General features: G+C 54.5%; 1 protein-coding gene across 1 annotated transcript in view; it reads left to right on the plus strand.

The window, feature by feature from the left end:
- DHRSX (dehydrogenase/reductase X-linked) overlaps positions 1–21,835 on the plus strand; it is a 138,515-nt gene that overhangs the window by 89,052 nt on the left and 27,628 nt on the right. Inside the window, exon 4 of the mRNA XM_047847393.1 lies at positions 16,538–16,639. Coding sequence (XP_047703349.1) covers positions 16,538–16,639 — 102 coding nt within the window. The remainder of the gene's footprint in view (positions 1–16,537; positions 16,640–21,835) is intronic.

A 21,835-nucleotide genomic window follows, 5' to 3' on the forward strand; every position in this document is an offset into this window, starting at 1 on the left:
CCCAGACACTGTGACAAAATGGGGACAAGAGAAAACAGAGTCCCCTCCTTACTCGTGCTTTTTGTGTTTTTGTTGTTGTTGTTGTTGTTTGTTGTTTTTTTTTTCTTGTTTGCTGGAAGGCAATTAACCTTGTTGCCTCATAAATGTTACCACACATGTCTGGCATCATCAGGGTGCAGTATCCACAACAAAATGCGCTTTATCAAGAAAATCCCCAGGGGATGTCAGAGCAAGGGGACCGTGGCGAGGACTCGGTGCCTCCAGATGAAACCCTCCGACCAAGCGAGCTTCAGGACAAGCGTCTAAAGCGGCCGAGAAGGCGTCACTTTAAATGAACAAAACAAAACAAGAACTCAGCACAATGTTGAAAACACCGCGGGCCGTGGGACTCAGACCGAGTGCAGGGACTCTCTTTGGTGATGTCACCTGAGGAAACGACAAATGTGAAAATGACAAGAACAGAACATTTAGGTGGCTCTGGGGGTCAGCACAGATGCGACTACAAAATGAAATGCGAATGAGCTGAATTCCATACAAATATGTCGCCGGAGTAAGCGAACGAAGTAACGTCAAAGAAATGAGTTCTTACAAAGAGTCTTCTTAAATCCCAATTTCCGCTGACGGTCCAGGCAGGACAGCTGGGGTCTGGGGTGTGTTTGGGATGATGGGGGCTACACCGGGACAGGCTGTCACCAAGTGGCGGTCGTATCCCACAGACAAACAGACGGTGGGCAAACGCAAATTGCATTCCACACGCACGCGGTCTGGCTGTTTCTTCTCTGAGCACGAGTGAGGCTCCAAGTGTTTGCCATCGTCTGTTGACCCAGAGTTCTGGCTAACACGGGGCGGCTAATTAGCCCAATTTTAAAAGCACTGTGAAAATACCGCTACAGTGCTGTCCTGCCCTTATCTATCTCCCTCCCTCCTGATACATTTCTCCGGACTAATTTTCACGCAGTGCCTTTCCTTTCGTGTGAGCGCCTCGCTCCCTGGGGTGTCATGATGGATGCCTTTGATCGGTCACTCTCTTCTTTTCCTCTCTGCCTGCCTGTCCCGATGTCTGCTTCCTCACCTCCCCTGACCATCCATCCTTCTAACAAAAACAGGAATTTCAGAGTGAAGGAAGGAGTTACGGAGCACACATTATGCTAAGAATTTTGCACGCCTTCCTTCTAGAACATTCCAGTGGTAGGTACTATTCTTGGCTCTGTTTTGGGGGTGAGAAAACCAGATGAAGGGGCCCTGCTTCCACGTGGAGAAGCCTGGCTCCCAATCCATGACTGGACAGCTCCTGAGCCCCCCCCTCCCATCTTCTGACCCCATTGACCCCTCCATCCTCACCTTGGGGTCCCTTTGGCAGAACTTTTCTGCCTCCTCCGTAGATGGCGGACATTTTACAGACATTCAGGATGCCCCATACCTTGTCCTTTCCTCCTCCCTGTCGTTCACACCAACGGTGTTCCTATTTTTCTTTCTCTTTGTTGACTTTCAAGTCCACACGTCCACAATCAAAATGGCGCCCCCTTAGCTCATGGTGTGTGGATCACCTCCTGCCCATGGATCATTCTGCCTTCCGTATCCACTGTGGCTTGATGTGTCATCATTATGAAGGACAATGCTTTCTCTGTGACAGCAGGCACTGAGAGCGGGTGGCCGTGTGGTCCTTAGAGTACCGAGGATGTTTTCTGTCTAAGGTGGCCATGAGGCATGTGCTTGGTGGATGATGTGAAAGGGAGCCCAGGAAAATAAAACAAAATCCCAAAGGCAGCTCCCTTGGGGTCTAGGATTTGAAAGTCATATTAACGTCATTGAAAGGGTTAAGTGCCCAGAATGGGAGCCAGCGTATATAACAACAGAACGATGCTATGACAGGATTGTCTCTTACTTCCTAGGGTTACATTTCAAGTGGTCCCATCAGTAGACGTGGCACTCAAGGTAGGCTGGGCTGATCATAACTGTCAGTAAATTCTCCACCCCCAGTTCATCTTCCAACGGTTGAAAGCGTATACCTGTATCCTCCTGTCCATCCAGGTCATTGTTTGTGGCCAGGGAGAGCTGAGCAAGGAGTTCACAGCCAGATCCCACAACCAGGGCTCATGGTTTCGATCTGAACTAGACTTCCCTGGCTTTGCTGTCCCCACCACTGTCTTCTTGGGGTCCCGTGGCTCTACTGTCCCCACCACCATCTTGTTGACCATCCGTTCAGCTTTGGAAACTCAGACCTGCCTCAGTGCTGCTGGGACAAGAGATCGGAGAAAAACCAATATGGCTCTCGGCCAGGCGACCCGGAGCTTCATGGAAACTGTGACCCGTAGGCATGTCTTCCGAGAAGTGACCTCTGGTTCCTCAACGTGTGAGCCTCACACACTCACCTGGCACAAATGTAGGGTGCCATACACCCCTGTTGCGGGAACACAGGCATCCCTGTTCGGTTTCATTATTAGAGAGTGAGGGACGGGAAGGGGAGAACGTGTCATGCTTGGTATCCCTGAATGGAAGTCCTCCTCCACCTTGCAGATTGCCACCTTTCAGATGACTCACACTCTGCAGTCACCACCCGGAGGTCATGGAAACAGAGCGCTCCTTGGGGACACAGCATCCGTGGGCGGTCCCTCATGACACCATCTAAAGATGGGGAGCCTGAAAATCCATCTCGATATGATTTGTTCACCCATAAACCCATCCAAACGTGGATTCTGGCTGTTGGGTTTTTTTCCTCACATACACCTGAACGTCAACCCCGTGGCTGGATGTGGCGGGCGGTACTTACAGAGTCAGCGTCTGTCACGGTGAGGACCCATCACGGATCATCATTAGCTTTAAATTAGAAACTTGTACAGAAGCAGATGCTAAAGATAAATAGGATGAACGCGAGAAGCAACCCACGGCGAGTCTGCATATGGCGTCCGGCTGGAGAGATCCGTGACCCAGAAAGGCAAGAAGCCGATGGTCAGCACTTTCGAGCGCTTGGTACCCACAGCATTACTTAGCCCTGCAGCTTGGGAGCACAGAGGTTTAAAAACACACTCGATAGCTTCCGTGCTGTGTCAGCTGGACCCGGCGGAGCAGACACGAGACCCGATGTGGACACGACGTGGCCGGAAACTGCACACACCGAAGCCTAGGCTGGTGACCCAGCGGTGGAAATGCTGACGACAGTAGGTACTTGGACTGATTCCAGCACTCCCACGCTGGGATTGCCAAAGGGACTTCCGGGTGATGACAATGAGGTTTCGCGTCGCGGCTCACACTTCGGGGCGCTGAGCTACATTGACGACGCTGCCCTGAGTTCTTGGTCGGCATTCGGTGGTATATTCACAGTGCACGTGAGCCCTAAAAAAAGGAAGGTGTTACTGCGCTCTGCCTGGGAGAGTCAATGTTTGTCCCTCCAAAACTCACATGTGGAAGCCTAACTCCAAATGTGTTGGTGTTAGGAGATGGGCCCTTGGGAAGTAACTAGGGTTTCCCGAGGTCATAAGATGATGGAATCCCCATGATGGGATTGGAGTCTTTATAGGAGAGGACACCAGAGAGCTATTTCTCTCTCTCTCCGCCATTGGAGGACAAAACAAGATGGCGGCCATGGACGAGCCAAGACAACCGCTCTCTCTGGACTCCAGCCACCCACGCAGCCTCATCCTGGGCCTCCAGCCTTCTCATCTGCAAGCCGTGTGCTTTGTGGTACTTTGTCACGGCAGCCCCAACACACGGAGACAACCCCATGGCTCGAAGGGATTGAGGGACCTACTGGGAGTTGCCCAACCAACAAGTGCATGGGACGTGGAATAGGACGGAGGCAGTCACGCTCCCAAGACAGTGAGTGATGGGGCTCTTCTGCCCCCTGGAGACAGAGCGCATCCTTCAGGGGACATGTGTCTGGATGTGCTTATGTGCATTTGGGACCCTCTGTGGCGTCTTCTTGCATCAGGTTGGGGCACAGTCTTCTGATGGCCATTCTACCCTGTTCAAATTTACGTGTCTCCAGTGACTGAGATGAGGAACCTCTTAGGCACGGCTGGGAACGCTTGCAGGACAATGGACGACCTTCTGGAGTCTGAGTGTGGACAAGCTTGAGGATGTGCAGTCCCTGGGACCCAGTCTGGTCCCGGTGGAGGGAGGGGGCTGCCCTGTTCACAAGCCCCATCTGGTTCTCATGGTGAATGTTGGAATTCCTCCCTCTTGCAGTGGGAGGGAGACAGGAACCATTTTGGGGAAACACCCAGAGAATTCCTGCCCCCTCCTGTCCTCTTGGAAAACTGTTACACCCACCAGTGCCCAACTGAACTGTGGGGGGCTAAATTCTCCGTCTGGAATTGGGAAAATACTTTGTGCGGGCGAGGGAGGGCGACCGTGTTTCCTTAGCAGTGCCATCAACGTGTTCACAAAGCCATGTTGGTGGCCTGTGGGGGTCCGGGAAGCACCACCTTTTTGGAGGCCACCGGCTTCCCTAGTCACCCTGCCCACACATGCTCACGCTGCTCAAGGATGACTAACCTTCCACCACAGGGATGGAAGAGCCCAAAGGTGAGGGTCATTCAGCACAGCCAGCCTGGGTCTCACCATGCACAGGGATTCTGGGTCGAACTGTGTCTCCAGAATTCATGGGTAGGACCCCCTAACCTCCAGGATCTCAGAATGGGTCTGCATTGGGATATTGGGGTTTAAAAGCACAAATTAAGGTAAACTGAGGTCACTTAGGTTGGCCCTGATCCCATAGAACTGGGTCCTTATAGGAAGAAGAGATTAGGACACACATAAGCCAGAGAGACGACCACGTGAGGACACAGGAGAACTTGGGGCCTGCACGCGAAGGAGAGAGGCCTCAGGAGGACCCAGCCTCAGCCCTGCCTGCATCTCAGACTCCCTGTCTCAGCCCTGCCTGGATCTCAGACCCCCAGCCTCACCCGTCCTGGAGGTCAGAGGCCCAGCCTCACCCCTCCTGGACCTCAGATTCCCAGCCTCAGCCTTCCTGGAGTTCAGAGTCCAATGCTCAGCCCTGCCGGGACCTCAGACCAGCAGCCTCAGCCATGCCTGGATCTCAGACCCCCAGCCTCGGCCTGCCTGGATCTCATACTCCGAGCCTCTAGCCCTGCCTGGATCTCAGACCCACGATCTCGGCCCTGCCTGGATCTCAGATTCCCAGACTCAACCCTGCCTGGATCTCAGTCTCCCACCCTGGGCCCTGCCTGGATCTCAGACCCCCAGCCTCAGCCCCTCCTGGACCTCAGACCCCCAGCCTCAGCCCCTCCTGGATCTCAGACTCCCAGCCTCAACCCTGCCTGGACCTCAGACCCCAAGACTCAGTCCCTTCTGGACCTCAGACCCGTAGCCTCGGGTCTGCCTGGATCTCAGACCCCCAAGCTCAGCCCGTCCTGGACCTCAGCCTCCCAGCCTCAGCTCTGCCTGGATCTCAGACCCCCAGCCTCGGCCCAGCCTAGACCTCAAACTCCCGGACCAGCCATGGTTCCTGGCTTTGGCCCTGCCTGGATCTCAGAGGCCCTGCCTGGATCTCAGACCACAGGATCAGCCCTGCTTGGATCCAACTCCCAGCCTCTGGCCTGCCTGGACCTCAGACCCCGAGCCTTGGCCCTGCTTGGATATTAGACCCCCACCCTTGGCCTTGCCTGGACCTCAGACTCCCAGCCTCAGCCTGCCTGGATTCCATACTCCGAGCCTCTAGCCCTGCCTGGATCTCAGACTCCCAGCCTCGGCTCTGCCTGGATCTCAGATTCCCAGACTCAGACCTGCCTGGACCTCAGACCCCCAGCCTGGGCCCCTCCTAGACCTCTGACTCCCAGCCTCAGCCCTGCCTGGATCTCAGACTCCCAGGCTCAGACCTGCCTGGATCTCAGACCCCCAGCCTCAGCCCTGCCTGGATCTCAGACCTCCAACCTCAGCCCTGCCTGGATCTCGGACTCCTAGCCTCAGCCTGCCTGGATCTCATACTCCGAGCCTCTAGCCCTGCCTGACTCCAACTCCCAGCTTCGGCCCTGCCTGGACCTCAGACCCCCACCCTCGACCCTGCCTGGATCTCAGACTCCCAGCCTCTGCCCTGCCTGGACCTCAGACCCCGAGCCTTGGCCCTGCCTGGACCTTGGACCCCCACCCTCAGCCCTGCCTGGATCTCAGACCTCCAACCTCAGCCTGCCTGGATCTCATACTCCGAGCCTCTAGCCCTGCCTGGATCTCGGACTCCTAGCCTCAGCCTGCCTGGATTCCATACTCCGAGCCTCTAGCCCTGCCTGGATCTCAGACTCCCAGCCTCAGCCCTCCCTGGATCTCAGACTCCCAGCCTCGGTCCTGCCTGGATCTCAGAACCCCAGCCTCAGCCCCTCCTGGATATCAGACTCCCAACCTCAGCCCCTCCTGGACCTCAGACTCCCTGCCTCAGCCCTGCCTGGATCTTAGACTCCCAGACTCAGCCCTGCCTGGATCTCAGACCCCCAGCCTTGGCCCCTCCTGGATCTCAGACCCCCAGCCTCAGCCCCTCCTGGACCTCAGACCCCCAGCCTCAACCCTGCCTGGACCTCAGACCCCAACCTCAGCCCCTCCTGGATCTCAGACCCCCAGCCTCAGCCCTGCCTGGATCTCAGACCCCAACCTCAGCCCCGCCTGGATCTCAGACTCCCAGCCTCAGCCCTGCCGGCATCTCAGATTCCCAGCCTCCAGAACCAGGAGAAATAAATGTGTCTGATGTAAACCACCCCGTGCACAATGCTGTTACCAGCAACCAAGCAAACTTGTACAACAGGAAATCCAAACAGCATCCTCTTCTGAAGAACGTTATTGCTGAAATCATTACCTTTCGTGTATCTCTAAATTGGTGAGAAAAACGCCATTCAGATAGGCTGGAGGTAGAAAGAAGAAAACAATCTCAGGAACAAAAGAGAACGAAACCGAGTGGAATGGATGGAGTCAAATATTATGACAAACGCAAACATTTTAATTCTGCACCTTAACAACACTGGCAGAGTCTCACGAAATAAGGACTCAGTCGACGTTAATTTCTGAAACGTTCATCGGGAGTCTCTTTCTCTGTTAATGGGTAATATTTTTTAAGGGTAGTGCGCGCAGCTGGCTGTTTGGGTCTGAGACTAAGAAAGGAGACAATGCCCTTCCCCCCTCCGTGTGTGTGCGTCTGTCGCTCTGTGTCCAGCCGTCTGTCCATCTTTCGAAATGTGCGTCATTCCAGGCCGGTGGCTGGAGGTGAGATCGCTTTGCAGGGTTCATTACCCTGGCGTCTCCAACTAACGGTTCATTTGAGGCAGATGGTGGACTTGTTTTAATGCATTGACAGGTTTTGTCGTCTTTTTCTCTGCTATTTGAAATGTTTCTAAAAGCACAAAGATGACCTCCATTTGTATACTATTGACTCTCTATACCTGTGTTATATATAAAAACATGACATAAAATATAATAATATGTAACATATCTTATGCTATGTAATATGCATTATATAATACTATATTATTATACATGTATCGTAGGTATTTATTTTATTTATATACTATTTATTTCATACGTTTATATGATACATAACATATATTATCTATAACATAATAGCATAATGAACATGCTATACAAATACACATAAATATAACATATATAAGTTATGTATAATATGTAATAATATAGACAGCCTTTGGTTTTGCAGATATCTGTGACTCTACATTTAAAAGGGTTCTGGAGCACCTGGGGGGCTCAGTTGGTTAAGCTTCCGACTTGGGCTCAGGTCATGATCTCACGGTTTGTGGGCTTAAGCCCCGCGTCGGGCTCTGTGCTGACAGCTGGGAGCCTGGATCCTCCTTCGGATTCTGTGTCTCCCTCTCTCTCTGCCCTTCCCCTGCTCATGCTCTGTCTCTCTCTCTCTGCAAAAAATAAACATTAAACAAATTTTTAATAAAAAAATAACAATGATGTACACCTGAAACTCACATAATTGTGGGTGTCAGTTATACCTCACTACAAAAATAAAACTGGATTTTACGGGGCTCCTGGGTGGCTCCGTTGGTTAATGGACCAACTTTGGGTCAGGTCATGATCTCGCGGTTCGCGGGTTCGAGCCCCGCGTCGGGCTCTGTGCTGACGGCTCGGAGCCTGTATCCTCATTCGGATTCTGTGTCTCCCTCTCTGTTTGCCCCTAACCCGCTCACATTCTGTCTCTGTCTCTCTCAAAAATAAACAGGGGCGCCTGGGTGGCGCAGTCAGTTAAGCGTCCGACTTCAGCCAGGTCACGATCTTGCAGTCCGGGAGTTGGAGCCCCGCGTCGGGCTCTGGGCTGATGACTCGGAGCCTGGAGCCTGTTTCCGATTCTGTGTCTCCCTCTCTCTCTGCCCCTCCCCCGTTCATGCTCTGTCTCTCTCTGTCCCCAAAATAAATAAACGTTGAAAAAAAATTAAAAAATAAATAAATAAATAAACTTCATGGGACACCTCGGTGGCTTGGTGGGTTCAACATCCGACTTCAGCGCAGGGCACGATCTCCTTGTCCAGACAGCGGTCGGCGGGCATGTCTCCTCCTTCGAGCGATGTGCACGGAATCCGGTTTCTCTTGCTGGTCCCTGCTCTGCGGGAAGGTTGAAGAGCGTTTTTAAACAGGTTCTGTCACATCTCAATGTGTTCTTGACGAGCACGGGAGGCAAATGATGCGGAAAATCGGTGTGGCGCCCAGGAGAATGGCGGTCATTACCTCGCAGATGCTGGCGTCTCATTCCAGATCGGATCGTCAGGCCCCCGGGGGGGCTGGTGACAGATGCCACGGGGAGCGCTGGGCTCAGGATGAGAAGCGCGGTCACTTCCACGAGGGGCAGATGATACAATGGTTCCATCCTCCACTTGACGGGATGGATGCATAGGCGCCCCAGGGACAATGAATCCGCAGGCAGTGCTCACTCAACACAGCCTCGCTCATGAAATATTCATAAAGTCAACACCGAGCACCAGGTGCCTCCGTGGCTGCCTTCTGTGCGTGGCATGTGCAGAGTCGAGCCCAAAGCAAGAAGCAAAATAAGACGAAACAAAAAACTCAGACCTGCTACAGAAAGGATCCTCTGCTTCTGTTTTTGCGAAAGAAGCCTGGCGAATGTCAAAAACTGGAACCATGAGAAACCAGGGTGGTATTTATGGAGGTGGTGAATTCTGGAGTACCCCACGGCACCCAAAGAAGTTGTGCAATCCTGAGTTATTTAGAGCATTTCATGACATCGCCTATGTCTGAAAACTTGGTTAATATGGTAATCAGCTCATTTAGAGATTTTCAGAGTCTGGGTGTTTTGGGGAGCTTGTTTAAGAGAAGGAATGAGGAGAAGAAGGAAGGAAGGAGGGAGGGAGGAAGGAGGGAGGAAGGAAGGAAGGAAGGAAGGAGGGAGGGAGGGAGGAGGAAGGAATGAGGGAGGGAGGAAGGAAGGAGGAAGGAAGGAAGGAAGGAGGGAGGGAGGAAGGAAGGAGGAAGGAAGGAAGGAGGGAGGGAGGAAGGAAGGAGGAAGGAAGGAAGGAGGGAGGAAGGGAGGAAGGAATGAGGGATGGAGGGAGGAGGGAGGGAGGAAGGAAGGAAGGAGGGAGGGAAGGAAGGAAGGAGGGAGGAAGGAAGCAGGGAGGGAGGAAGGAAAGAGGACGTCCGTCCTAGTGCAAGGAACCCCTGCCACGTGCAAGGGCTGAATGTCACAGGCCCTGAAGAAGGCTGGGACAGGATGTGAAGCTGCAGCGGAGACCCCAGCCCCACCCCACCCGGTTTCGGCCTCGCGAGGCCCCGCGCTGAGGGCCCAGCTCGCCTCCACCCAGACGTCCCCTCTGAGGACCTGGGACGCGACGAGCAGCCGTTGTTTCCAGCCGGTGACACAGCAGCCGGCGATCTCGTGCGGACGGCTGCTCGCAGGGTCACCCCGGCCACAGGGAGGAGGGTCCCGGACAGCGATGTGCATGTGTGCTCTCTGGGCTCAAGCCGTTCAGCTCCTGTCTACACCCAGGTAACCGCCCTCCCTCCTCACCGGGCGCCGACCTGAGCTGGTCCAGGGGAAGCCTGAGCGCAATCCCCTTCCCCTCCTGAAAACCTGCCTGCCTACGACTACTCATTCTGGATCCCCTGTGGGTGGCGCTTTCCTGTTTCTACCTGCCCCGTGAGCACCTCCGGCCGACCCGTCACATCGCCACTCTGCGTGCCGGCCCCATGGGCACCCGAGGGCGTTCATCGAGGTCCCGTCTGCCCCCAGTTTCTGGCCAACCAGCAATTCCCTGGAGCTTCTGAAATTGTGTTTACGGCTGAGATGTTGACGGACAGACGCGGGTATTGTGGGCCGCCCAACGGGATTTCCTTTGTGACTGAGGCGTGGAGGGAGGTGCGCGTGCCTTTGAGGTCGTCCGGCGTGATTTTTTGAAAGGCGTCCGGCGTGAGAATTTAACACACGTGCACGTTTTGAAGCGATCGCCACAGTCGATTCGATGCACGTGTCCTTCGTGGCACACGGCTGCCACTCTGTGCAGTGCGCGCCCTGAACATCCCCCCTCGGTCAATTCAAGGGTATCATTCAGCCCTGTCAACTGTAATCACTGAGCCGTACGTTCGAGCCTGGGAATGTCCAGCTGGAACGTCATGTCCTTTGACCAACATCTGCTTCTTCCTCATTCCTACAACCCCTGGCATCTGCCCTTCTGTTTTGGGGGCTGTGACTTCTTTTTTCTTCTCTTGTCTTTTGTTTTTTCTTGTCTTTTGTTTTCTCTTTTCTTTTGTTTTTTCTTTTCCTTTGCTTTTCCTTTCTCTTCTCTCCTCTTCTCCTTTTTCTCCCCTCCCCTCCCCTCTCCTCTCCTGTCATTCCTGACAGACAGAGAGTACAAGTAGGGGAGGAGCAGAGGGAGAGAGAGAGGGAGAGACAGAGAATCCCAAACAGGCTCCCCACTCAGCACGGAAGGAGCCCACTGCGGGGCTTGATCCCACAACCCCGGGATCATGACTTGAGCCGAAGTCAACAGTCGAAAGAAAGCTCAACCAGCTGAGCCACCCAGACGCCCCTCCTTCTTTGGGTTCCACATACAAGTGACATCATGCAGTTTTTGTGTTTCTCTGCCTGGCTTGTCTCCCTGAGCATCATGGTCTGTCCGCGCTGTGACAAATGGCAGGGTCCCCTTCTGTTTTAAGGCTGAGCCGTGCTGCGTCCTGTGGAGGGACCACCTGTCCTGTATCCATTCATCCTGCTCTCACTCCCGTTGGAGGTGTAGCCCGCGGTGGCATTGCTGGATCACAGGGCCCTTCTGCTTTTCACTGTTTGAGGGCCCTCAATACCGTTGTGCTCACTGACTGCAGCAGTCTGCATTCCCAGCAACAGGGCATGAGCGTTCCCCTTTCTGCGCGCACTTTGACAGCAATGCTCACGAGAACTCAGGACTTATGTCCTTGTTGCCTTTCTTACGGGGTGCTGGCTGACTGCAGTTTGTGCCTGAGCGGCTCAGTGTCCAATTTGTAGGGCCTTGCAGTGCTGGCCGGGCGGGCCGGGCGTGTCCAGAGGAAGAAAAGCACAGTATCGCTCAGTTTTGCTCTGCAGGGCGGACTCTCACAGGAGGCCACTGGAGAAGGACCAGCCCAGCTGGTTCTCGGAGGACATTCGACCCGGAAGACGGCTTTGTGGACAGAAAGGGCACCTTGAATAGGAAGGCTGGGCAGTGAACACCAGCATCCCTGAGCCGGGGAGTGAGTCTGGAGAGGCGGCTGAGCCCTGGGCAGGCACGTATGGTCCCAGCTGCCGCCTGAAGAGGCCACGTAGGACCCCATGGCCTCACGGGGTCGAAGCCTTCGGGACGGGCGTCTGAGGCACGGGCCCCATTCCAGACGGACGTCTGAGGCCCAACCAGCCTGCTTTTCGAGGGGGACCCCCCTCCCTGCACCCTGCCTGGAAATAAGGAAATACGGAAATACACATGATCCTGTCTTCACGCACTTTTCTCCCGTGTGCCAGGGAGCTCCTCTCTCTGGCTATCTCTTTCTCTGTCTGTCTCTTTGTCTCTGTTGATCTCTGTGTCTGTCTCTGTCTCTGTCTGTCTCTCCTGATGGTCTCTCTGGTGCTATCTCCCTATGTCCCTGTATCTTTGTCTATCGCTCTCTGCCTCGCTCTGACCGTCTCCCTGTTTTTGTCTGTCTCTGTGTCTGTCTCTCTTTCAGTGCCCCTTTATGTGTGTGTCTCTCCCTGACTGTCTCTCGGTGCTATCTCTCCCTGTCTCTGTGTCTGTCTCTCCCTGTCTCTTGGTGCTATCTCTCCCTGTCTCTGTGTCTGTCTCTCCCTGACTGTCTCTCGGTGCTATCTCTCCCTGTCTCTGGGTCTGTCTCTCCCTATCTCTCGGTTCTATCTCTCCTTGTCTCTGTGTGTATCTCTCCCTGACTGGCTCTCGGTGCTATCTCTCCCTGTCTCTGGGTCCATCTCTCCCTGACTGTCTCTCGGTGCTATCTCTCCCTGTCTCTGTGTCTGTCTCTCCCTATCTCTCGGTTCTATCTCTCCTTGTCTCTGTGTGTATCTCTCCCTGACTGTCTCTCGGTGCTATCTCTCCCTGTCTCTGGGTCTGTCTCTCCCTATCTCTCGGTTCTATCTCTCCTTGTCTCTGTGTGTATCTCTCCCTGACTGTCTCTCGGTGCTATCTCTCCCTGTCTCTGTGTCCATCTCTCCCTGACTGTCTCTCGGTGCTATCTCTCCCTGTCTCTGGGTCTGTCTCTCCCTATCTCTCGGTTCTATCTCTCCTTGTCTCTGTGTGTATCTCTCCCTGACTGTCTCTCGGTGCTATCTCTCCCTGTCTCTGGGTCTGTCTCTCCCTATCTCTCGGTTCTATCTCTCCTTGTCTCTGTGTGTATCTCTCCCTGACTGTCTCTCGGTGCTATCTCTCCCTGTCTCTGTGTCCATCTCTCCCTGACTGTCTCTCAGTGCTATCTCTCCCTGTCTCTGGGTCTGTCTCTCCCTATCTCTCGGTTCTATCTCTCCTTGTCTCTGTGTGTATCTCTCCCTGACTGTCTCTCGGTGCTATCTCTCCCTGTCTCTGTGTCCATCTCTCCCTGACTGTCTCTCAGTGCTACCTCTCCCTGTCTCTGTGTCTGTCTCTCCCTGTCTCTCGGTGCTATCTCTCCCTGTCTCTGTGTCTGTCTCTCCCTGTCTCTCGGTGCTATCTCTCCCTGTCTCTGGGTCTGTCTCTCCCTGACTCTCTCCCGCCCTGCCTCCTGCTCCCCCACCCCCCGGGGTTTCCGGTCCCCGGCCGCCCCGGGCACTGCGTTTGCTGTTGGGACAGGGTCCGAGCTCTCGAGTCTCACTAGTGAAGCCCGTTCCCCGCCACCAATGCCTGTCCGCCTTTTTGGGGGTGTGGTGGTCCTCAAGTCACCCCGATCCGCTCCCGAGGGCTAACAGCCCTGGGGAGGGGGTAGATGGTACCGGTGGGGTCAAGCGCTTTGTGGCTTTTTGTCCCCTCCCCTTCTGGCTCCAACTCTTCAGGTTCCCGAATCGAAACAACGCACACATCATCAAACGAATCCACTGAGCCCTCTGCCCGCGTCCGGAGTCCGTCAGTAAAGGCGTCGTCCTTTGAGGCAGGGAAGAATCTGCCTCGACACCGTCACCAGCCTTCCCCTGTGCCCGACTCGATCTCCTGTAGCGTTTCTGTTGCTCTCATATGGTCGCTCTGATTGCTCCCATCTTCCTTGATTGGATCTTAATAACCAGTATTTTCTGGGAAAAGTGCTCATTTCCCGGAAATTTTCATCTTGTTGTTACCCATTTAACATATTAACAGAGATGAGTACGAACTCCTCATTCTCAAATCGTCCCCATGACGAGAGACTCATCCCTCCTACTAAATCTGCGTTTTTTTAGCCCTGTCAAGTGCGTTATTCAGAGCCTTCTCTGCGTCCTTATTTCCCGTCTTGTCTGTCCATCTGTCAAATACTCAAAGACGGACCCGTAAGCCTCCCGTAACAACTGGGATTCTGGCCGTTTTCCTGGCGCGTATGAGACTTCTTGAGAGATACAGCTCGATGCTGGGCTTTTCTGGAGAAAACGCGGCCACAAATGCCACAGCACTAACGTGGCTTTGCACTGTTTGAGCATGGGGTCCACAGCTAAGGCTGCCCTTAACCCCGTTGATACTTTGGTCTTGAGTTATCCCTACCTTGTAGGGATGGGGCTTGTGTTTGGTTGAGCATGGGGTCCACAGCTAATGCTGCTCTTGGCCCCATTGATACTTTGGTCTTGAGTCAACCCTACCTTGTAGGGATGGGGCTTGTGTTTGATTGAGCATGGGGTCCACAGCTAAGGCTGCCCTTGGCCCCGTTGATACTTTGGTCTTGAGTCAACCCTACCTTGTAGGAATGGGGCTTGTGTTTGATTGTCGGTTTGATAATGTTTGGCCTTTTTATTCCCAATCCTCACTTTTCAAAACCATCATCAGTGTATAGAAGAATTCAAGAATTCACCTCTTTTCTCCACCCCGCCCCCCCCGCCCCGGTGGGAGGCCACCATATTGGTTTTGAATCAGGACCAGCGCCAGCTAAAGGCTCACGCCTCCTTCCAGGGCTTTTCTGGATCTTCCGTTTTGCCGACGTGGACGACTGGTATACCTCGTATTTTCTCGTCATCTGTTTGGGCACACAGGCTACTTCTTGTGCCCGGGGGTACAGTGAAGAGTCTGGAGACGTGGCAACTTCCACGTCTCTCATTACCCAAACAGAAATGGAATGTGTCGGGGGCGCCTGGGTGGCTCAGTTGCTTAAGCATCTGACTCAATTTCAGCTCAGGTCATGATCTCACAGTGGGTGTCATGGAGTCCCACGTCCCTCTCCCTCTCTCTGCCCCTTCCCCACTCACGCTCCCCCTCTCTCTCCCTCAAAATAAATAAATATAAAGAAAGAAATGGAAGGCATCACTGATGGCGTTCCAGGCAAAATGGAAGATGCCACCTGTGTCTCCTTCTCCCATCCCCGAGCCCTGCTGGATCAATGACCCCCGCCCCATCTCCCAGTGCACCTTGCGGAGGGCGGGGGCAGAGGATGCACATTTTAGGTGAACGTACCAGCTCAGCGTCCAGCAATGTGATTCCCCGATCTTGCCCGAGCTCATCCCTGGGGCTTCTCCTCTTCCAGAAGCCCACGCCCTGCAAATTGCCTGGCACGTTGTCACCATCAGGGATCGGCCCTGTGGAGACTTCTGGTCCGCAGGGACTGCCCTGCCCTCTGCAGCTGTGGGGGTTTGATTTGGGGGCTCATGTTCTCTGCACAGTGGCAGTCCCCATGATCCCCCACTCGATCCTTGGGGCACCTCACGAGGCAACGTTCTCGCAGCAGAAAGGGGGCGCTCACGTTTGCCGCTGGTTAGGAACCCTCTTCTCCCGGGAATGGGGAGGAAGCATCTTCCGACTTTGCCAAGATTCGTACCGTTGCTCTGCTTCTGGAAGCTGAGCGTGTCTGTCTACCAACCCTGTTATTGTCGGTTCCCGTTATCGGAAGCAGTAGGGGCTTCCCCCTTTAAAAAAAATATATCCTCGTGAATATGTTAGCGGAAAATTAGAACGGTGTGTCAGGAATGCCTAGCCAGATGGCGCTGTGTTCTAGAACAGCACTTCTGAACCGTCTGTGGCAAAACTCCCTTTTCCCAAAGCTGTCACGGGTTCATAGCGATGTAGATAGGACAGACGTGAATTACTAGAAAGATAAAAGTTAAAACCAGGCAAAATGGTAACTTCCAAGGTTGCCTTTTTAGAAATCATTGGATTCAGCACACGTAAAATGACTCTCAATGATTTAGTTTTCTAAATGCTGTTGTCGGTGTCGCGGTGTGCCTTATGGCTGACCCGGTAACAAACGGTTCCCAGGGTGGCACCCGTGTGTAGACCTCCCCTGGAAGGGCTTTGATCCAGAAGCATGCCCACCCCACCCCTACTCCCATTTGCTAGTGCTTGTAGCTGGCGGGAGCCATGCTTCCCTGTGTTCTGTCTTCTTGCAACCACACGCGTCCGAGCAAGCACGTTCCCAGGAACCGGTCCCGGAGACCCACAGCGATGTCGCCGTCCAAGGACCATCATGCCGCACGATGACCCAACAAAGTGACGTCAGCTCCAAAGGGCTGCGTGCCCCTCTGGAGCTCAGGATGTCCTCTAAGCTCATGGGGTTGTTGGTAGTTCCTTGAGTTTGTAGGTCCAGGGCTCTGGCTTTCCTGCTGGCTGTTGGCCAGAGGCTGCTGTCAGTCCCCGGAAGCTGCCAGAAGCATCTTGCCCCATGGCCCCTCTCAACATGGCGGCTGAGTTCTTCGAGACCAGTGGAAGACTCTCTCCCCTGCTTCCCTAAGGAAATGCCTTATTTTGTTGATTTATAAGCAAGTCACAGGTGCCTCTACACGCAACGATGGGGGATCGTCAAGGGCATGAGGCATGGAGGGTCTTCCTAGGCTATGATCCCTGAATCCCACCTTCGTCTTTAAAACCCAGTGTCCCTCCGCAGGTGGGATGGAATCGAACCTATTTAAAAACCATCTGAGCTCCTGGAGTAGGTCGGAAGATAATCCCCCATCTCTTTCCTTTTGCAGTGGAGTTTTTATGCTGTGATCTGGCTTCCCTGACGTCCATCAGGCAATTCGTCCAGAAGTTCAAGAAGAAGAAAATCCCTCTCCATGTCCTGGTCAATAACGGTGAGTCCTGGTGAAATGCAGATGTTAACTCTGACACAGACGTGCACACTGGCCATCCCGCAAGAGAAGTCCTTTGGGAAGGAAGGACTTGCGTGGAAATTCATGAATATACGTGGTGTTGTCATGACGCTTTGCCTCGTTGACGCATTTGGCTGTCGTCATTGGCATAATCAATTTGCAGTGATGGTAAGCCTGATGATACGGTGTGTGGGGTCGATATTTTGGTTGGCCCACATGGGCTAAGTAAGGTGTGTTATGAACGTGTAAGAGGGGGGCGTGTTCACACGTTCCCTTATTAAATATCGAGCGTGTCCCCAGGGGGCGTCATCAGTATGTAGGCTCCATGCACAGCTGTCTCTTGACTTCTTCCCCGAAGCCAACATTCATCACACAGACACACAGGGTCTGTGTGTCCCCTTACCCTGCCTTCTACCCGCCCACCTGTCCGTCTTCAACACAAACTAGCCTTGACCTGGACCCCTCCTTTCAGCCCCGCTCTTAAGAGCACCGTGGCCACGTCTGGGTTTCTCAGCATGGTGCCTGAGCCATTCCTGTCTTCCCACACTACCCTTGACAGATGTCCTACAGATTCATCCAAACCCTCCACGGTGAGGAGGCAGCGCCATTCACGTGTCCAAACTGAATCCACATAGAGCACCAAAACTATCAGAAACACACACATACCGGAAGAACATCCCAGCTCGCTTTTAGACTTGGAGGCCAACTGGTCGACTGTAGAGGAGATAAATGATAGTATTAACACGGCAAAAACAATGACCGTAAGCCATTGAGCTACAACTACTGTACCTTCTTTCCAAAATGTATAAAACATTTGCTAAACTATTCATCTGCTGTGGGGGTGGGGGAGCCTGGGTGGCTCAGTTGGTCAAGCTGCCAACTCTTTTTTTTAATATAATTTATTGTCAGATTGGCTTCCATACAACACACCCAGTGCTCATCCCAACAGGTGCCATCCTCAGTGCCCATCACCCACTTTCCCCTCTCCCCCACCCTCCATCAACCCTCAGTTTGTTCTCAGTATTTAAGAGTCTCTTATGGTTTGCCTCCTTCCCCCTCTATAACTTTTTTCCCCCTTCTCCCCCCCCATGGTCTTCTGTTAAGTTTCTCAAGATCCACCTATGAGTGAAAACATACGATATCCGTCTTTCTCTGACTGACTTATTTCACGTAGCATAATCTCGTCCAGTTCCATCCACGTTGCTGCAAATGGCAAGATTCCATTCTTTCTCATTGCCAAGTAGCATTCCATTGAATTTATAAACGACAACTTCTTTATCCATGCGTCGCTTGTTGGACATTTAGGCTCTTTCCATAATTGGGCTATTGTGGAAACTGCTGCTACAAGTCTTGATTTCGGCTCACGTCATGAGCTCACGGTTATGAGTTAGGGCCCCTTGCGGGGCTGTGCGTTGACATCAGGGAACCCGCTTGGGGTTCTTTCAGTCCCTCTCTCCCTGCCCGTCCCCTGGACGTGTTCTCCTTCTCAGAGCAATTTTGTTAATTAGAAAAAATTTTTCAAAAACACTAGTCATCTGTTGGATGGCAGGGAGAATGTCACTCTGGGAGTCTTGTGGTTCAAGAGCCCACCTGGATCATCGAGGCGAATTTATCCACCGACAGAGACGTAAGTGACTCTGTTCTCCAAAGTCATTTGGCATGGAAGGGACCGTGGTAAGGAATCACATGGCTGACGATGTGGGCGTCATGTGGACGGAGTGGAGAGGGTAAATCCACGTCCTGAGGCTGTGCCACCCTCACCCATGTGGTAACCCGGCTCCCAGGATGCATCTGCTGTCTGTGTGTTCTTTTTGTCTTACCGCGTTTCACCGTCTTCCATGGTGTGAACGGCATTCGTGGGCAGGACAGGCTACAGAGAGACATTGGGACGCCCGATGCACCTGTTTGATTGGAAACACTCCCTGAAGGGGAAGACGGAGAGCCTGCGACTCAGAAGATCCGACTCCAACCGTCTCTTTAATGCATTCGGTTGTGTGGCCATATGGCGGTGATGTGTGGGTGCCACACGGTTATAGCTAACGCCACATCCGCCTCCTTCCCCCAGGAACAAACCCGCTGTGGGTGTTGTTAGTGCTGCTGGTTCTCTCTGGGAGGCTCAGAACGGTATTGATCTTTCTTTCTTCTCCACGGACCTTTCCCCATACCGTTCAAGGCTTCCCGCACCGGCGCACCTGACGTTTATTGGCAGAAATCAGTCCTTTCCCTGTAAACAGGAAATACGGGCTTTCTGTTTGCCCCGTCCGTCTTCTGTCTGTAGGGAATCCCGTCCATGCGTTGGCTTCACGTCAGCCCAAACTTGTCCTCCGCACATGCCTTCCTCCGTGCCCGGGACCCCCCATCGCTGCAGCACGCCCCAGCCACACACAGGTGCCATGCGCCCAGTGTGCAATCCCTGACCCCACGCCACTGGCCCCAAGGGACAATCCCTCGGTGTTCCTTCCATGCCTTGATTTCTCTTGAACTGATTTGCCTTTTCGAGCTTCTGGAGGCTGGTGGCATTCCTGGGCTCGTGACGCGTCCTCTCATTCTCAAAGCCATTGGGGTGGAGGGTGTAACCCCCGGCCTCCCTCTGTCTCTCCATGATGTTTGCTCTGTGCATACATCACCCTCTCCGACTCTGAGCCTCCTGCCTCCCTCCTGGGAAGACACTTGTGGAGACCTTGCACCACTGGGGCCATACAGGACCACCCCCATCTCAGGGATCTGAACCACCCCCATCTGCAAAGTCCCTTTATCCACGTAAGGGCACATATTCACAGGCTCAGAGAAGTCAGGATATGAATGTCTATAGGGACATCAGTCTGTCCCAAATGTGGGGTCGGGTCAGGGATGTGTCTGGGGACGTGAGTCTGTCCACCACATGGGGATCGGGTCGGGGACGTGTCTGGGGACGTGAGTCTGTCCGCCACGTGGGGATCGGGTCGGGGATGTGTCTGGGGACGTCAGTCTGTCCGCCACGTGGGGATCGGGTTGGGGACATGTTGGGGACGTGAGTCTGTCCGCCATGTGGAGATCATCATGTGAACATCTCTGGGGACGTGAGTGTGTCCGCCACGTGGGGATCCATTCGGGGACGTGTCTGGGGACGTCAGTCTGTCCACCACATGGGAATGGGGTCATGGACATCTCTGGGGACGTCAGTCTGTCCACCACATGGGGATCGGGTCGGGGAGATGTGTCTGGGGATGTGAGTCTGTCCACCACGTAGGGATCGGGTCGTGGAACGTGTCTGGGGACGTGAGTCTGTCCACCATGTGGGGATCGGGTCGGGGACGTGTCTGGGGACGTCAGTCCGTCCACCACATGGGGATCGGGTCGGGGTCGTTTCTGGGGACGTGAGTCTCTCCCCAACATGGGGATCGGGTCGTGGACGTGTCTGGGGACGTCAGTCTGTCCACCACGTGGGGATCGGGTCGGGGACGTGTCTGGGGACGTCAGTCCGTCCGTCACGTGGGGATCGGGTCGGGAATGTTTCTGGGGACGTGAGTCTCTCCCCCACGTGGGGATCGGGTCGTGGACGTGTCTGGGGACGTCAGTCCATCCACCATGTGGAGATCATGATGTGGACGTCTCTGGGGATGTCAGTCCGTCCACCACGTGGGGATCGGGTCAGGGACGTGTCTAGGGACATCAGTACGTCCGCCACGTGGGGATCGGGTCGTGGACGTGTCTGGGGACGTCAGTCTGTCCACCACGTGGGGATCGGGTCAGGGACGTGTCTAGGGACGTCAGTCCGTCCGCCACGTGGGGATCGGGTCGTGGACATCTCTGGGGATGTCAGTCCGTCCGTCACGTGGGGATCGGGTCAGGGACGTGTCTAGGGACGTCAGTCCGTCCGCCACGTGGGGATCGGGTCGTGGACGTGTCTGGGGACGTGAGTCCGTCCGCCACGTGGAGATCATGATGTGGACGTCTCTGGGGACATGAGTCCGTCCGCCACATGGGGATCGGGTTGGGGACGTGTCTGGGGATGTCAGTCCATCCACCACGTGGAGATCATGATGTGGACGTGTCTGGGGACATGAGTCCGTCCGCCAAATGGGGATCGGGTCGGGGATGTGTCTGGGGACGTGAGTCCGTCTGCCATGTGGGGATCGGGTCGGGGACGTGTCTGGGGACGTGAGTCCATCCGCCACATGGGGATTGGGTCGTGGACGTGTCTGGGGACGTGAGTCTGTCCGCCACGTGGGGATCGGGTCGGGGACTGTCTGGGGACGTGAGTCCGTCCGCCATGTGGGGATCGGGTCGTGGACGTGTCTGGGGACGTCAGTCTGTCCGCCACGTGGGGATCGGGTCGTGGACGTGTCTGGGGACGTGGGTCTGTCCACCACATGGGGATCCCATCATGGACGTGTCTGGGCGGGGTCGTCCCTCAGCTCCCCGCAGCCACCTCCCAGGAGCTTGGTGCTTCCCCGGCAGGAAGGGCCGAGTGGTGTGCAAGTCCTGACCTCGTGCAATCCGTTCTCTAGCAGAGGACTCAGTCGCTGGAGAGTCATTATTGTGCCAGACGCGTCACCGTAGGAGACCCCCGTCCTCGATGACAGCACAGTCGTTGCACGACAGGAAAGCCCGCATCCCACCTGTGACCTGTGCAGAACGTCTCTGGCTCCAGGAGCGGCATCCGGGGACCCAGGATGGGGGCTCGGCTCAGACTGGCCTTGACTTGCAGGGAGGGAGGGCGTTTCCCATGGGCCTCGTGCCGTGGTCTGTGGGCACGCGCATTCAGCCGAGCCGGGTGTCATGTGAATTGTGAGGGGGGATTATTTACGAGGGTTTGGGGGGGCCCCGGGGCCAACAGGTGCACACACGTTTTCCAACTCGGGGCTTCTCCCAGCAGGACCCTGGCCATGGCTTCCTTAGGGTCCTAGAGGGTCTGCAGAATATCCCAAAACCTTTCACCCAGGACCCTCCTCTGGGGCAGTGCGTCTTACCCCCGAGCTGTTTCCAAGGATGTGGGCTCAGAGGACCCACGTCCTATTATGCGACCACCTGCCTCCTGGAACCAGCCCCAGCTGTGTTCCATGAAGGGCCCTCCCAGGGGCCGAGGGAAGCTACAATTTCTGCCTTTCTTTTCTTTTAAAAAATTTTTTTTGAAATAGGCTTTATGCCCAGCACGGAGCCCAATGCAGGTCTTGAACTCACAACCTTGAGATCAAG

The sequence above is a fragment of the Prionailurus viverrinus genome, unplaced genomic scaffold, assembly GCF_022837055.1.
Source record: "Prionailurus viverrinus isolate Anna unplaced genomic scaffold, UM_Priviv_1.0 scaffold_48, whole genome shotgun sequence".
NCBI lineage: Eukaryota > Metazoa > Chordata > Mammalia > Carnivora > Felidae > Prionailurus > Prionailurus viverrinus.